At 34.1% G+C, this 16870-nt stretch overlaps 2 protein-coding genes across 4 annotated transcripts; both read right to left on the bottom strand.

The window, feature by feature from the left end:
• Positions 1–2072: 2072 nt before the first annotated feature.
• Positions 2073–4943, bottom strand: LOC108225135 (uncharacterized). The gene is made up of 6 exons (XM_017399953.2): positions 4570–4943; positions 4345–4411; positions 4171–4222; positions 3598–3755; positions 2418–2531; positions 2073–2333 (listed from the first exon to the last, which is right to left on the bottom strand). Exons 1-6 carry the CDS (start codon positions 4893–4895, stop codon positions 2184–2186), a joined length of 867 nt encoding a protein of 288 aa, XP_017255442.1. The 5' UTR covers positions 4896–4943; the 3' UTR covers positions 2073–2183.
• A 767-nt stretch (positions 4944–5710) lies between these two features.
• Positions 5711–15067, bottom strand: LOC108227133 (probable LRR receptor-like serine/threonine-protein kinase At1g53430). 3 transcript variants are annotated; one of them, XM_017402134.2, is made up of 24 exons: positions 14746–15067; positions 14201–14381; positions 12657–12728; positions 12220–12288; positions 12033–12104; positions 11889–11960; positions 11414–11485; positions 11265–11336; positions 11076–11147; positions 10883–10957; positions 10728–10799; positions 10395–10469; positions 10157–10222; positions 9963–10022; positions 9845–9883; positions 9722–9774; positions 9252–9610; positions 8905–9100; positions 8683–8820; positions 8260–8381; positions 7830–8040; positions 7496–7733; positions 6703–6853; positions 5711–6314 (listed from the first exon to the last, which is right to left on the bottom strand). In XM_017402134.2, the coding sequence occupies exons 1-24, from the start codon at positions 14828–14830 to the stop codon at positions 5910–5912; spliced, it is 3027 nt and encodes a 1008-aa protein (XP_017257623.1). In that variant the 5' UTR covers positions 14831–15067; the 3' UTR covers positions 5711–5909. The 3 variants fall into 3 exon arrangements, with proteins under 3 accessions (XP_017257623.1, XP_063935491.1, XP_063935492.1); XM_064079421.1 differs by lacking the exon at positions 10395–10469 and having other exon boundaries at positions 14746–14973; XM_064079422.1 differs by lacking the exon at positions 14201–14381 and having other exon boundaries at positions 14746–14886.
• Positions 15068–16870: the final 1803 nt, after the last annotated feature.

The following is a 16870-nucleotide window of genomic DNA, read 5'->3' as shown; positions in this document are numbered from 1 at the left end:
AAATATTGCTTACAAATTTAACAAAGTGATTTTTTCAAATTTTTGATAAAAACTTACTACAATAACAATATTAATGAGTCTAAACTAATTCGGAGTTGCACTTTGTCAAGAAATTTTCCTTAGTTATGAGTTTCAGTTAATATAATATTTCATTTATTTGTCAAAAAATCATTTAATTTTCAGGATAAAAAATTTAACCTTTTATTCAAAAACAATTTCTTTAAAAAGTAATATTATCGAGCAAAAATACATCTCATTGGTCTGACATTCTAATTATATTACAGGAATCGCTATTTTTAACTGTGAATTCTCACTTTTGATAAAGTTGGAAAGTCACTGCAAGGTGAGTATAAAAATAAAACTGAAACCATAAAAATTCAAAATAAAACCTGATAAAAATTTAAATTGTATAGAACAGAATTGAACTACAATCAAACTATTATCGTTCTCAACGAGTTTGAGCAGAGCATGAAAGTTATCACCAGACGAGAAGATTGTTTTGATCTTATGGACAGCTGCTTAAAGTTACTACTGCTGGTCTCATAGAACGCCCTACAAAAAGCCTAATAAGCATGAAAAACTTTACTTTTGGGATAACAAATATTATAAACTAATAAAGCTTTTGATTATTACTTCCCTAGTTCCCTTCATGCCAAAATATGTTGCAGAAAATTCACTGGGAGTATGTGAAACTGAAAACTAACAGAATTTATCTGCTAGCAACATATTACTGAAATGTGATAAGGTATACAACTGCATTTCTGTTTACATGTGGACATATCACTTCATGATCCCTGGCATGGACTCCTGATTAATAACTCTATAAAGCGCATTAACTTTTAACTGACTATAACATTCATGTTAAATGTAATTGTAGTCTACATCCATAGAATGGAACCTCTAATTTACTGGTAATGTGGTTTTCTGCTTTTTCATAGAACAGCTGAGTCTAGATGAGAAGGTTAGACAGAGTTTTAATGACAAAGGAAACGATTTACTCTTGTAAGTAATCTGAAAAAAGTTCAGCTGGATCACAAAAATTAACGAGTTATTAGATAATGTAACTATATCAAAGTAGACATTGGATCTTGGTTGCAGCATATAACAATGAAAACAATAAAGCATAGGAACAATTAAATATATATATATATATATATATATATATATATATATATATATATATATATGTGACACGATTTTGAGGAAACTTGCCACTGAATATTTGCTCTCGGCATACCTTGTATTCCTGCTATAAGATCTGCTTCCCATCTTTAGAGCTGCAAGGGGGAATAGTGATTTTCTTAGCATATTTAACTATCAAAGCAAAAAAAAAATCAAATAATCAAACACTATGAAACACATACCTGTAATAAATATTTCTATTTACTCCAGTTGGAATGCAGAACCAATGTTGATGTGCAAAAAACATATCTTTATCACTTTGGCCGATGCAAGAATATCAACTTTGAAACACAAAGTTTAACAAGACTGATACGATGCCTATAAAATCTGAATCTCCATTGCCAAAATGACCTACACTGGAGTTACAGGATGCCCACAAAACGACTTTCTTTAACAAAGCTCTATATAATGACAATGATGGACTGAACACCACCACAAAGTTGTGTTTGAAAGTAGACATCATATACAGCAAATGATGTCAGCAAAAACAACACGAGGGTTTTTCTAGGACTGCTTAAGACCCAGATACAGTACCTTCTTATCAAGGACACAAAATGAAAACAACTTATAAATTAAATTAAGTAGTTGGGATACATACAAGTCCAAGTAAGGGAAGAGGTGCAGTTATTAAAAACAGGTAAAGGTTCACTCTTATGTGATCATAAGGATCACGCATATAAGGAAAAAAACTGAAGTGTACGCGGGGAGGGGGGGGGGGGGGGGGGGGGGGGTGCTTCTGTTTACTAAGTTAAAAAAAAAATCTCAAGTTCTCAATGTCAAAGATAAGGTCACGCATATCAAAACGATTACTAAACACAACTAAATTTTTTTTAGGCCCCAGCCCCCCTCCGCGCACTGGATCCGCCCCTGATTGTAGCCAGCACAAATAATAAAAGCATAAAGAGAGGCATCACTTCTAATTAATTATCATATCGTTCTAGTGTGGTTTTTGCAGAATATGCCATACGGTATACATGCTTTGATTCTAATAAAACAAAAATTTATTCGAATGGCAGCTGCTTGGCAATTTCTCGGAGAAAACGAGCAAGGGATTTTTTAGCAGCCATCAGATCTTTATCTTCACCTTCAGCTTCCTCAGAAGCAATTTCATCTTGCAGAGTGTATACTTCACGTACAAGTTTTCGCAAGTCCTGTTAAAGAATACATAAATGGACAAACAAAAAGAACTAGAACGAACAAGAACTGACTAGATTAGGAAAAGTAAGCATACACACCTGCCGATCAAATTCAACAGTACGCACTGAATAAATTTCATTGCTAATATCCATATCTCTATTCATCAGCCCATCAAACCATCTATTTGCAGTATTAATGCATTCTTCAGGAATCTGTAAGATAATATTTAAAAGCCGAAGTAAGATTAAGGGACCTTTTTTCTGCTATGTCTGACTCAAGACCCCCGTAACAGAAAAGGGGAAGAAAAGAAACAACAGGATGCAGTCAAGTGCAAAAGGGTGATTCAGGGCCATGGTTATATTAGGAACTGCCCAGTGTGGGATGGGAGTTATATGGAGTCAACTGGGGACAAGGGTTTTTTTTTTATCAGATAATTTTAGTGTGTGCGTCTTTTGTGGAGAGCCTCGCCTCTCAACAGTGAGAAGCATTTGGGTATTATCTTTTGCTATTCAATAATTGATTCCATCGTTACAGCTGATTTCTTCAACGATTTTATTTGGTTATCATTAGTTCAGAGCATTTTCCTTCATAACAATAGGTAATGTAGCTGACCTTCAGTGGGGTTTTAACAGTTACTGGTTTTACACTTATGGCCCAGACTGGAGAAAATTGAAAACCATTTATCTGAACAAATATGCTACTAAATACACTTATATATAAGAATGGCGATTCATTGAGCAATGAGCATAGGAACAACTGTTTCCATTCTATTGTATGCTTATCTTAAACTTAGTCATATGACTTACTCTGAATGAAGAGATTTTTGGGTTACTTCTGTCCACGCATATCAGAAATGAGCACATCAAGAAAAGTGCATAGAAGGTGTGGATAGCTATTATCATAAAAAGAGTTCTGATTGTTAAATTCGGCTTTAAGCAGATCCGCAATTAAAAATAAAGAGATAAATCTTTTGATGAGGCATGAGTTATCACAAATCAACTACTTATCATCCTATCACTTAGAATTATAACTTTGAAGTACCACACACGCACACGACCATTTCTATATCTATTTCTTCTAATGATATAAATAAAAGGTTTATCACTTCCCTTCTTTCAGTTTCTCATTCTTTGCTTTTCTGTTTAATGTAGCATTGAAATTACTGTTGAGTTTCTTCAAAAGCATTATAATATTTCAGTCATTTGAACCATTAAGTGATAGTATTAAAAATTTACAGTAGTTTAACCCTTGTTCAGATAAGGGATATCTATGGCTTACCTCAAGGTCATCATCAGATCCACTCTCCTCTTCAACATCATCCTCACTGGACCCTATTTCTGAAGTATACAAACTCTCAAATTTACTCATGTCCCCGTCTTTTGAGGCCTGAATCAAGCCATCCATCAGATCTGGTTCCACGTCTCGTATTAGCCTTCCTAACATTACATTAAAATTGTAACTAAGTCCAGACTCCAGAGATGCGCGTTTATATAATGTCAAACATATAGCGAACCAAGACCATATCTACATGTCTTTACAAATGCACCAAAAATCAAAAACAATACATCAGTCAAAAAACCATACCAATTATTACATTTTAAAACAAGCTATAGTGTTAAACCTTGATCCGTTTTATCTTTAAAACAAGTGAAGTTACCAAGGAGATATGAATCTAGGCAACGTGCCGAGTACATGAAAATTCATAGTGACCCAAAGTCTCTCTAAAAATTCCAAAGTGCTTTTTTTAGGATTATGAAAGCAATTTAGGATTAATATTTGTTTTCTAATAACGGGAAACCTAAGTAGTCTTATCTATAAAAAGGTGTCACAGACTCAATTGGTAAGCCGCACCTATATAGCTGAACTGCCTCCGCTTGCCTTCCCTAACATCACGGCCCAATCTCTGAGACACGCAAACATATAGTTACACGATAGTACAACAACCAGCAAACCATAACAAAATAACATACTCAAACAAAAAAAATTACAAGCCGAAATAGAAAACGAAATACAAGTAATGTTCACCTTGACTAGCATGAGAGCATCATACACATCCGTTTCATCAAACACATCCGTCTCCAGAGACGCCACTCTAGCCACAAAACAAACACATTCACTCACAATTGTACTACTCATAAAGGTGCTTGTGAAAATGCCTAGCTGAAGGTCACTCATATTTTAAACCATCATGTTCAGACCTAATAAAATTATTTATTCGACCAGATTATCGATTAATTACTAAATGCGTACCTGAGAATACGTTTAATTTGAGCGGGAGAAAAAGCAGCGAGGTCCACAGCCCAGGCAACGGCGCGGCGAGCCTCGCGTTTCTTCTCGTTTCGGCTCTTCTTATTATCATCTGCATCGCTCATCTCGGAAGGTTCTAGAGAAGCGTTTTGAAACCTGAGGGCGCGTGATTCAAAACGGACGTCTCGGTTGTAACACGGCAGTCCGGTGAAAAAGAAACGGTGATGAATGTTTAAAGGGGAGTGTGAGTGGATGAGATTGAATAATGCCGGCCGGGAAGAGTAGAAGCGATGCCATCGGTTTAATTGTATCACAGCTCTCACTGCCATTGTTATCTTCTGTGTCGCGTTTAATCTGTTTGGATTGAAGCGCAAGTGCAGTGGGAGTATTGATATATTATAATTTTTTAATAATTCATTTTTCTTTAATATAAATTATATAATACATGGGTCCAGGTCCCTAGCGTAGGTATGCTGGGGCCTGTTAAAAATCATACAGTTTCTTGGCCGTTGGATGCATATCCAGCGGCCAAGATTAAAACAAAATTTTAAAGCTCTGGACGAGGGAAACCCTGTTCAGCGCTAAAAAAGCGCTGGACGGGGGAAAAATTGGTTTCCCCGTGAACGGTTTTTAAATCATGGCCGTTGATTTGTCCATCAGACGGCTGAAAGATTGTGTGTTCGTTAAAGGCCCCCTAGCAATCGATTGCTGGGGACCTCGACCCATAATACATACATTAAAGATCTTTTAAATTCATTTAAAATATATGCATATTTGATACTATATTTGGACCAGTCAAATGTTTACATTTGGGTTAGGTATGATGGTTAAAAAAAATATATAAAATAAGAGTAGAAATTAAGAAAATTGAGGATAGTGATGTGATAATTGATATTTAATGTATAAAATAAATAGTGGAGAAAAACAATGGTAGCTGATTTTTATATTTTAAATTTCTACTATATTTAATAAATTTTAAATGTAAAAAGTTGGATCGGATGAGACAAGAAAAACATTAAGAAATGGTCGGAAAAAAAAAATTTAAGGAATATAAAATGAATACCAACCAAAATTTTATAATCTTAAATTTTTAATTTAAAAGAATATAACAGATGCTCAATTTTAAGGTCACAAGCCAAATTAGTGAGAAAAAAAATTATACTTCTTAGCATCTTCGATATACTATACTTCAGAAGTTGAACAATATTGTTATTTGCAGTCACTTCATAGCTCATACATACTATACTTGAAAAATGAGCAGAGAATTCACATGACACCGGTAAGAAGGAAGCTTGATTGTCGGAGTGGGTACACTTGATGAACACAGATAAGATACAGAAAAATCAATCAATATTCACATCATACAAATCCGGAAGAAGCTTGCTTGTTGAAGCATCCTTGCTCTGGAACGATACCGAAGAATCGGCCCAGGGACCATCCACGGATATGCTCCTTTCTCGACTTTCCTGAGAGAATGTATAGGAGTGTGATTGGCTGTCATGTGCACCCTTTTCGAAGGCTTTAAACCTCATATCATCCTCTGATTCGGTTCGCATTGGTGCTTCAACTTTTGTCTTGCCTTCGGTCATGCTCACGATAGTAGACATTGATGGCCTCAGGGAGAAAGATTGATTGGTGCATAAAAGCGCCATGTTTAACATCCTTAGTGCCTCTTCCTTGGAGTAATTTGAGCCAAGTATCGGGTCGACAAGATCTAAAAGTTTTCCCTGCTCTTGAAGCACATACGCCTGTAAAGAATAAAAACAATATAGGTAACTAATATCAGTCTGAAGCTTAAAAATTCAAAACAACATTTACTGCGACGTTTATTTCTCGTCTCAGGGAAGTAAATAATTTCATCACTTCTGAATTCTTTAAAAGGACGAGAACTCGTATATAAACAATGAATGCATCAACACAGACAAAATAGAGCTTTATTTAATATGTGGTTATGTCGTTTGAATGCATTAACAGACATAAAACAACATCATTCTAAAAATTTGATTTAGTTAGTTATGAATATTATCAACTGTATTGAACTTGCAGATATATCCCACACACTTGAAATGGTTTCAATTATATAGAAAAAATATCTGATAAAAGTGAGAAAACAATACTAGTTAGCACAATGTTTACCCAATCAAGAAGATAAACGAACTCCTGTTTTGGTCTGTAATTAGTGTTGCTTTTTCCACTAACAATCTCCAGTGCAACAATCCCAAAGCTGTACACATCTGCTTTGTCTGTCAGGTAACCTCTCATTGCATATTCTGGAGCCATATATCCGCTGGAAAGAAAATAATTAGAGTTCGCCAAAGCGGCAAGTGTAATAACATCAGCTTTATATGCAAGGCAATTTAACAATCATAAAGAAAAATAAACATTAGGCATTAACTTTATGTATTTTCCCATCTGATGTTTAAGCTAAAGACCTAAAGTGTAAACAATGGTCAGCTTGTGCATTCATCCTAATACAGATATAAGGATATCAAAAAACAACTAGAGAGAATCCCGACATTGAAACAGAAAACATGCAGTAACATCTCCCGCAGTGCATGCGAATGTTCTGTGATATAGTTGTCTTGGTTGCATATATCCAAACTTCAGTGTAACATGATGATCATTTTAGTCAAGTGACCAACTCATCTAAAATCTTAAGGTAATAGAGTAAGGCCTTTACGAGGATCATCTATTTTTCAACACTATTTACACTCCCCCTCAATCTCAAGTCACCAACTCATTTAAGACCTTAAGGTGATAGAGGAAGGCCTTTATGAGGATCATATATTATTCAACACTCATCAACAATTTTTATTACCATTTCGATACGTTAAAATTTACTTGTTCTTGACACAACACGGGTTGTTTCCACTGTTCAAGTGATACAACATAAAGTACCAGAAATTACTATGAAAAACCAAATGCTCACATTGTTCCAGCAATTCGTGTGCTGATGTGAGTGTTTTCTTCTTCATCAAGCTTAGCTAAACCAAAGTCTGATATCTTTGCATTAAGATCTTTATCAAGCAACACATTAGTAGCCTTGATGTCCCTGTGCACAATTTTCAACCTTGATTCTTCATGAAGATAAGCTAAGCCTCTTGCTATCTGCAAAAATATCTTCTTTCTAGTCGGCCAATCCAAGTTTAGCTTCTGTTCCTCGTGGCCTTATAAAGTCAACAACCAATACAGAGAACAGATATAAAACACAAGTCCATCATGATAAGGAAAAAACAATGTAAAACACAGACTGAAGTATATACCAAAAAGTGCTCGGGCAAGACTATTGTTCTCCAGGTACTCATATACTAGCAACAACTGGTTTCCTTCAATACAACATCCAAAAAGCTTCACAAGATTCGGGTGTTGCAAAGCAGATATCATGCCTATCTCATTGATAAATTCACGGTTCCCTTGTTTAGATTTGGAGGATAGCTGCTTAACAGCTATTACTGCATTGTCTGATAGGACACCCTACAACAAGCCCGACAAACACGAAAAGTCAATTTACTTCTGGGAAAAAGAGAGCTAACAAAGCCTAAATTTATAAGTTTCCTTTGTGCAAGAATATTTGCAGAGAACAAATTGCTTATATATGCTAAGAAATTTAACTGTATTGCTGTTTACATGTGTACCTATGGATTGGATATTTAAGCAACGCTATAAATTTTTTATTTTTAGGAAGTAAAATACCTTGTAAACTGGCCCAAATCCACCTTCACCAATCTTATTTGCAGGATCGAAGTTGTTAGTGGCAGCTTTGATATGTCTTAAGCTAAAATAACCAGTTTGTAGTTCTATAGCTCCTCGGAGTTCTGTAACAAGGACTAATATCAGAAATGCATGAAATACCCTTTGCTCTATTTTTGTTGCATTTCAAAGGCTCCTTATACTAGTATGATAATATATGGCCCATGGAACCTAGTTGCACATGTTTAATTGTATCCTAACTCTATTTTCCAGAGCATTGCAAATTCACACAATGCTGAACTGAAGCCAAATATTCTCAACAGATATGTTCTTTTGAGAGTGAAGGTAAGTTAGATAGTATAGACCAACTCAACAACCAACTAATCTCAAGAGTGCTTGTATTAATTCATGCAATGGATCTCTCACCTTTATCTTCAATGTCTTTTCCTCCCAGGAAACCTTTTCTCCAAAGAAGTAATAAAATCAAGATGACACCAGAAATCGAACAAACCACGATACCAGCTATGGCTCCAGTAGATAAACGGCCAGTGTCAACCTTAAAGTCTACAAGAAGAATATGATGACTACTCAGAAACTGTGGTATAATATAAACTACAAATTGAGAGCGCTAATTTCAGAATTACTTACTTGGTGTCACAGTGATTGCCGATATAAGTGGTCCATATACACCTTTGTCAGGAATTGCATTAGTCCCCTTACCTGCCCAATAAAGGTGGATCTCCAAAGTACCATCATCGACTTCAACATTGTATTCCAAGGTGGTTGGCAATCCGAATCCTTTGGCATCTTCAGCAATGTTGAAGTTCTTCTTCCTTAAATGTCCCTTTATTAAAAAAGAAATTAAGCTTGGAAAAGTAGTTATAACAACCCTATTTCTGAAAGAGAAAAATTATGACCAAGTTCCCAGCAGTGTGAAATTTTACATAAGTATCAATCAAAGATATGAGTTGCAAGCATATATATGATCTGCTTACTTGGATAGATACATCGAAAATGCGCCTACCAATGCTGCTAAACGTGTTGTCACCAGAATATTGTATTTCAGCAAAGTGGAGGCGAACCTTATAACTACCTTTTTGCAAGCAAAGACCGTAATACCTAAGTGAAGATGGGGCAAGGCGGGCTGTTCTATAAATTTCTTCAGTTATATTATCGTTTATTGCAAGATAATCAGCTCCTTTTCTGCCTACAAACTCTCCTGCACTGCTATATGCCCATTTCTCCGAAGAATCAGAATAGAAGTACGATGCCCCTTCTTCATTTGTGTCCTCTTCATACTCGTTTCGCTCCCATTGTGTTTTATTTCCTCCACAATTAATAAAAAGTGAGTGATCTGCCGACATGACAATAGTTTCTTTAATCAGAATATAGAGGTATCTTTGATTTTTAAAGTGCTCGCAGATTCCACTTTAAAGCTGAAGAGTCGGATCAGTTCTGCACTTACATCGAGGTTTTCGGGAGCAAGGGAGGTCTTTCTTTAAGCACCAATCAAGTCCACTGTAAACAATGAATTAGTTAATGTAATGTTTATAAAAAACGAGTAGATGGTATGTCCGTAGGAACTCACGAATTGTCTGTTGTAGATGAATGGCTAGAAATTAAATTCCTGTAACAGATACAATAAGCATTTTTTAGCAACAGGGACACTGGAATCAGTAGAGGATACAAAGTGGGAAGAATCTTACACACGAGATGTCTGACAGTTATATCCGGGAGTTTGTGTAAAATTGTTATAAGATGCATCACTGCAGCAGATACAGTTCTGACACATGTAAGTAAATTATAATGTAAAATCAACAAACTGATAGAGATTCACACATGCATATGTTCTTATTCATTTATAGATATAAGCATATCCAGAGCCAGGTAAAGAGCTAACTAATTGTCATTGCTGTTGGAAATCCATTTCGGAACTGCCCCAGTTAATGAATTGTTATTCAGATACCTGCATTTACATACAGTTCAGTGTCACACTTCTGAGTAATAAGCAAATTAAACTGAAGAGATGCAAAACCAGTTTGCATGAAAAGATTTATAGAAATGTAATATGTTTACCATATTAATATTTTTATCATTATTATTTCAAAAATATTTACATATGTGAATATTTTACATACAAAAAGTTCATTTTTGAGTGTAAAGGCTCCAATGCATCTTTGATTGGACCAGTTAACTTGTTGAAGCTCAGATCTCTGCAAATAAGATTGTTAAACTCGGAGAAATTAAAACATTAATTACAGTATACACGCATGTAACGCTAATCTTATTCGAAGAAATTGTATATGTAGTATTTTCAAGAGAATATCAATCCTCTGGTTGATGTGATATAAATAATCTTTCTGGCCTGTTTCTGTTATTTAATTTCAGAATTGGCAACTATTGCAGGAAACTTTGTTAAAATGCCTCCAAAAAACGATTAAACTTATAGAGGAATAAAAAGATCAGCTCACAGGCTTTTTAGTGTAATTAGTTTCCCTATGTATTCTGGAATTTCACCACTCATCAAGCAATTTCTCAATGTCCTGCACGGTCAAAAGAAGTTCTTAGAACCATATACCGAGGGAACACATTTGCAGGGCGACATGATTTATTCATGATAACTCACAAAGTTTTTATGCTTTTCATATCTTTTAAATCAGGGATGGTTGAAGAATTAGTTCCACTCAGATCAGATATCCTCCTACCAACAAAAAGCACAGAAGTAATCAACAACTTTCACCAAGTCCAAATTATAATTGATTACAACTATAAATATTATAAAGTTATAAAACATGTTTAAATACTCGATCTCTACTCACAGGTATTCTAGATTATTCAAAAGGGAGATGGCCAAAGGAATGGGACCACTCATTCCTGTGCCTTGCAAGTCCCTACGACAAACTTTCAGAAGTCAAGCGAGAGGTACATGGAAGTATGGTTATTATAATTTTAACAGAATAATATCCAAGTTGAAACAAAGTGAAGCATAATCAACAAACAGTACTCACAATCTCGTGATATTTGTCCATTTTCCAATAAATTCAGGTATCTTCCCAGATAATCCATTCCCATCTACCCTACTGTAAGGAGTAGATAATTTTTCAGCTTCTCACAGTCTGCTAATTTATATATGTAGTACAGACTATGAATTACTTACAAATCTGTTAGATTCTTCAAATTGCCATATGTTTCTGGTATCTTTCCACTAAAATTATTTCCCGAAAGTAAGCTGCAAATATTTAGCTCCAAATGAAGGAAATGAAAATATAAAAATATAACAATATTGCAGTTCTGAAAAATTGAAATCTTGAAACTTTAAATCCTAGTGGATTTGGAAGATCAAAGCTACTTCATCAAAGAAATACACAAACATCCCATTTCTTCAACAATATATAGAAGAGTTTGTAAAATCTATCCCATCATGATCTATGCTATTAATCTGGAAATTTCTTATCAATCTTACATTGACGCCACAGGTCATGAATAAATACACTTACTTGCTTGAAACATGTGCTTAGTAGCATCTTAAATATAATGAGTGTTTTGCCCAACAACTGAGTAGTGCACAAGAATATTGCGATATCAAAACACTGGCAAAAGACAGATAGATACATATAGATTACAAGTCTTACAGTCTCTTTAAGCGAATCATACTCCCAAGTTGTGCAGGAAGAGGCCCTTCAAGCTGATTATTTTCCAACACACTGAAAATTTTGAATCAGATATAAGTCAAGAGTCTGGTTCACTAAGAACTCCAGATTATGTACTATACTCACAGCTCCTCGAGTGTATCAATGTTGCCTATTTCTGGGGGAATCGAACCACGAATACGATTTCCAACAAGGGATCTGCAGAAAAAAGAGCGCTACTTTACTATGTGCTCCATCAGTTCATGCTTGGAACTAAATTTAAGATCATGTTTATTAATATTGATCAAAAAATAAGTTTTAAAAAAAATCATACAGATTTGTGAGGTGCATCTGACCAAAAGCACTGGGAATGCTTCCGTTGATATAGTTACGTGACAGATCTCTGTATAACACATAGAAAAGTTTTTGTTAGTTCGATATCATACTTAGCAATTACCTTAATGTTATAGAGATGATATTTGATATACCATCATAACTGAGTTCTGACAAAATTTAAGAGAGATAAATTTCTTGTCTATGAAACTGAAGCATTTGTTAAAACATTAGTGAAGAACCTGATTTCTCTTATACAAGATTTGCTAATCAGAGATCATGAAAGAATACTTCAGCATACTTATAATACAATTGTAAATACCTGTTTTGGAATTTTCCCAATAAGGTCATCTCAAATACTAAAGAGTGTACACAATCGCTTATTTGGCATCTGAGGAGACCGATATTATATACACAATCCAAAAGAAAGATACTTACATCACGAGTAGATTAGTCAGGTTTGAAAATTCAGCAGGTAATTCTCCGGTCAGGTTTAAGCCCTTCATCTCGCTGCAAATATGCATAAAGTAAATATAAGACTAAGAAAAACCTGAAACCTTAGACAATGCCTGAATATGCAAGTAATAGAGTATAAGTTAATTTCAAGAGGGTATCATTACGGTGACACTAATATTGCCGAGAATCTTAGGAGTAACTTAAATCACATATTATGTGCCCAGCTGGCGTACTGCATGCATATTAGCATAAAAAGGTAACTGAAACAAGCTTTTAGTCCAGAAATTGGCATCTATGGCGATACTGTGCTCAGAATGCAAACAAAAATTTCAAGAACGTTTTCAGTTTTGCTACGTGGAAGCAAGTACCTTTAACCCACAAGCTTTCCTTGTCAAGAGCATATTTAAGAAATAAATACACCATGCAGTTATATATATATATAAGGGGTCGTTTGGTTCGTGGAGTGGTATCGGGTTGGAATGAGGAATCGGGTTGAGGTGGTATAGGTTTAAGGTATCATATCTGATATCATGTGTTTGGTTGAGTGCTGGAATCAATATATTAAATTTAAAAAAAAATAAGCTATTAATTTATGGTAATTAAAAAATATTAATATTATTATATATTTTTGCGTCATTGATTATTCTTGTATTAAGCATTAATATTTAATTACTTAAATAGAGATAAAAAATTAAAAGATAAATTCATTCCCATACCACCATTTCATACCCACCTCCTCCTCTGGGTATTAAAAACCCATACCTTGGGGGTTGGAAGTATCTTTTTTTAAACCAAACACCAGGTATGGGTTTGGAATGAACAAAACCCATACCTGATTCCTCATCCCCGTAAACTGATTATAAGTATGAAAACAGGGTGAACTAATCCAAAGCAACCCTCAGGCAATTAGACCTGAGTTGCTCTGGTCAAAATATGCAGCTTCAATTAATCTTTATATGGACTTAATGAGAAACACATTTCCTATTGCCATTTTTTCCTTAAGCGACCATATTCTAAACTCTAGTTCTCAAGTGACTAATTAAAAAAGTAACATTTCACATGCTATAAAGCAGAATTTGGCTTTCTTTTTGTTTACTGCTTAAATTTGGTACTATCTGAATAATTCAACAAGAGATGCCATTTTTATCTTTCTAACCTAGAAATTGTGAGATTACAACAGATATAAGAAAAATGTTAAAATTACCAAAGCAATTCCACCTAGTTTCCTGTACTGTGCACAAATGTTTAAGAGATCGATTATCAACAAATTAGCAACGCAGAAATTAGACTGATCCTACAAGCCTGATAATTGAAACCTTCTAAAACACCGGAAGCACAATTAAGCCTCGATATATCATGTGCTGTGTAGCACAATCAATAGAACTATTTATTCACTTCAAGATCATGATGTTTAACTGTCCCCTTTTGTGCAAGAACATAAGATTACTATAATCGAAAGTTCTTTCCCTCTAATGTTATAGCATATAGACATCTTGAACATTAAACATGTCAGAATAGGATCTTACATGTGTGTAACATGGCACACTGACTTCCTACTGAACGAGCAATCGCAGCTGACATTGCTATAGATATCTACCAGTGGCGGAAATGTCCTATTAAAATCATCCGGTCTATTGCATGACCTTCGATCAAGTGTCTTCCAATGTTTGTTATTTAGCTTCAAGGATATCATTGTAAGAGTTTGTACTGGCAAAAACAAAAAGTCCAGGAAGACATAATCAACCATAAAATATATGTAAAAAACAATGTGCATCATATCATCATATTCATATAAGGGTGCTGATCCCGACAGTCGATTGTCAGGAACAGTTAATCGGCATATATATTTCTCGGATGTCGGATGAATATCGGCTGACCGCTAATCAGTATCGTAACAAAATTTTAATATATTCAACATTTTTTAAACCGATAACGGATAAAATGACTTCGTATACCGGTTAAAAAACGCTAGACGAGCTCGTTCAACGGTTAGAAAATGCAGGAAAATATCACTGAATATTCATCCAGTAGCTCAATTGTGTAACTTGTAAAAACTATAATTAAACTGTACCTTCTTGTGCAGGCAAGAGTTGAGCGTCACTGAGGAGCATGAAATATAAGACTAGTAGAACAAATGTAGAGTGAAGAAACCCCATTGATTCAGACTTGTAGACGGTGTAGCTGTATATTTATGTGATTCAACTAGACATATAAATGAGCGACAGCATGGATGAAGAGGAAGAGGATATTGAAGTAAGGATGGACTTAAAAACAGAACAAGTTGCGAAAACTGATGTGCTCTCGGCTTGTGATGAATAAGATATGTAAATCTTTTAACATTGTAGTAACAATAATTGTAGACTTCAATCAATTTCTGCCTACCAATATGTTCTGGAGATATTTATAGACTATAGTGTTGCATAATGCATAGACTCTTCAAAGTTGGGGGCGAGCACGAAATTAAAAATTGAACTTAACCGAGTAGGTTATTATAAGATTTTTTTGAAAAACATATGAATTAGATAAATTATTTTGAAAAATACAGTACAATCTTGCAACTTAGGAAAATAAAAATCAATTGGGTTACAAACTCAGTCGTAATTTCGAACATATTATATACAGTTCAATTTATTTTTTTCCAATTTTTAGAAATTCTATCTTTAAAATTTTTGATTCGGATTAAATAAATTTTGATTCTGTCTGATTTAATGAAACATCTAGTCCCAAATGAATTACTAAATTATACATATTATCATTTTATGTATGTTACATTTAATATACTTTCATTATTATACATTCATATAATATCTGTAACATAAATATTTATAAATTAATAATATTCAAATCGATAAATTTTATTAATTTATCAAAATTGTTAATTAATTGAGGTTAAATATATATTGTCACCATCAGGATTACACCGAAAAATTATAATTCAAATATTAATTTATCATGAGTTATTATTTAATTAAGTATTAATAATCAAAATTTTACTGCACAACAAATTAAATTTTGCTCTAATATTCTAACAACACCGTTTATTGATTAATTTGCATATTGTATTAATATCCAATTTGACAGGTAATGTAGAAATATAAATAAATAAAATATTAATATATAGAGAATAAAATAATTTCTAAGAAACAAAAAAAAAATCGTCACCCAAAAACCTTCACTTAATGAAACTCTTCTAAATTCCTTTTCCCTGTTACTACCTCCATCCCAAATTAGAAATTAGATGAGCTCGTTGACTTCGGCCACGCACTTTAAAATTCATTGACCGCATAGCTATATTATTTATTTTTTAAAATTTATTTTTGCAAATAAAAATTTAAATATGAAATTTTCGTTTACAAAAGAAATATTACAAAAATAAATTTCGGAACTACACGATCAATGCACCTTAAGTTGCGTGACCAAAATCAACTAGCTCATCTAATTTGGGATGGAGAGATTAATTAAAAAAAATATAAGGAGTTGCATTGTATAACACCAGAAAATGTTCACAAATCCTTAAACACGATTGGATAGCCCAAGGGGTGGGTTTATCTTCTGTTGTTCCGGGAGATCCAGGTTCGACTCAGGTTCATCCGAAAAGTATTAGAACAGAAATTAATTTGTAAGACATATAAGCCTGCATTGTCAAAAAAAAAAAAAACTATCACTTAAATATTAATAGATCCCACCACTTTACCCACTTTTCTTTCTCTTTCTCATTAATTTACATTACTTTATACATTTTTCTTAATTTCCGTGTCCAATACAAATGTAGTATATATCTCAAAGGGATGGAGGGAGTATTATAATATTTGTATATAACTGTGGGCCGCGTGCCTAAATAAATTTTTAAAATAATTTTTAAAATTTAAATAGATTATTACTTTTACTAAATGTGAATGATGTAATTTGCTGACGTTTGCAAGACTTGGTCAAAACCGCTGGCGGGAGACCCCTGTCCCCCTCCCTGCTTAGAAATCAGAAATGTAGGTTCCAAAGATCCACGGGCCTATTCTACAATCATACTACTACAATTACTCTACACAAGTGGTTGGCGTTCAACCATATGTCATGTCAATTTTCAAAAGGAAAAAAAAAACCACATGTCACGTCAACTTTTTATTTTTACCGGCCATTAACCCGTGCGAAGCACGTGCGGGTATATAATTCGTAATTTATTATTTATAATTTAAATTTTA

The sequence above is a fragment of the Daucus carota genome, chromosome 6 (assembly GCF_001625215.2).
Source record: "Daucus carota subsp. sativus chromosome 6, DH1 v3.0, whole genome shotgun sequence".
Classification (NCBI taxonomy): Eukaryota; Viridiplantae; Streptophyta; class Magnoliopsida; order Apiales; family Apiaceae; genus Daucus; species Daucus carota.
This window is presented reverse-complemented; position numbering and strand designations above follow the sequence as displayed.

What these genes read in the sequence shown, in the direction of transcription:
- LOC108225135 (XM_017399953.2), bottom strand. Translation starts at nt 4,895, where the DNA reads ATGGCAGTGAGAGCTGTGATACAATTAAACCGATGGCATCGCTTCTAC. An exon ending in ATGCTCTCATGCTAGTCAAG is followed by an intron (nt 4,223 to 4,344) that starts GTGAACATTACT and finishes TGCGTGTCTCAG; the next exon opens with AGATTGGGCCGTGATGTTAG. An exon ending in GATCTGATGATGACCTTGAG is followed by an intron (nt 2,532 to 3,597) that starts GTAAGCCATAGA and finishes ATTATCTTACAG; the next exon opens with ATTCCTGAAGAATGCATTAA.
- LOC108227133 (XM_017402134.2), bottom strand. Translation starts at nt 14,830, where the DNA reads ATGGGGTTTCTTCACTCTACATTTGTTCTACTAGTCTTATATTTCATG. An exon ending in ATGATTCGCTTAAAGAGACT is followed by an intron (nt 11,486 to 11,888) that starts GTAAGACTTGTA and finishes AAATATTTGCAG; the next exon opens with CTTACTTTCGGGAAATAATT. An exon ending in TTTTCGATGTATCTATCCAA is followed by an intron (nt 9,101 to 9,251) that starts GTAAGCAGATCA and finishes TTTTTAATAAAG; the next exon opens with GGACATTTAAGGAAGAAGAA.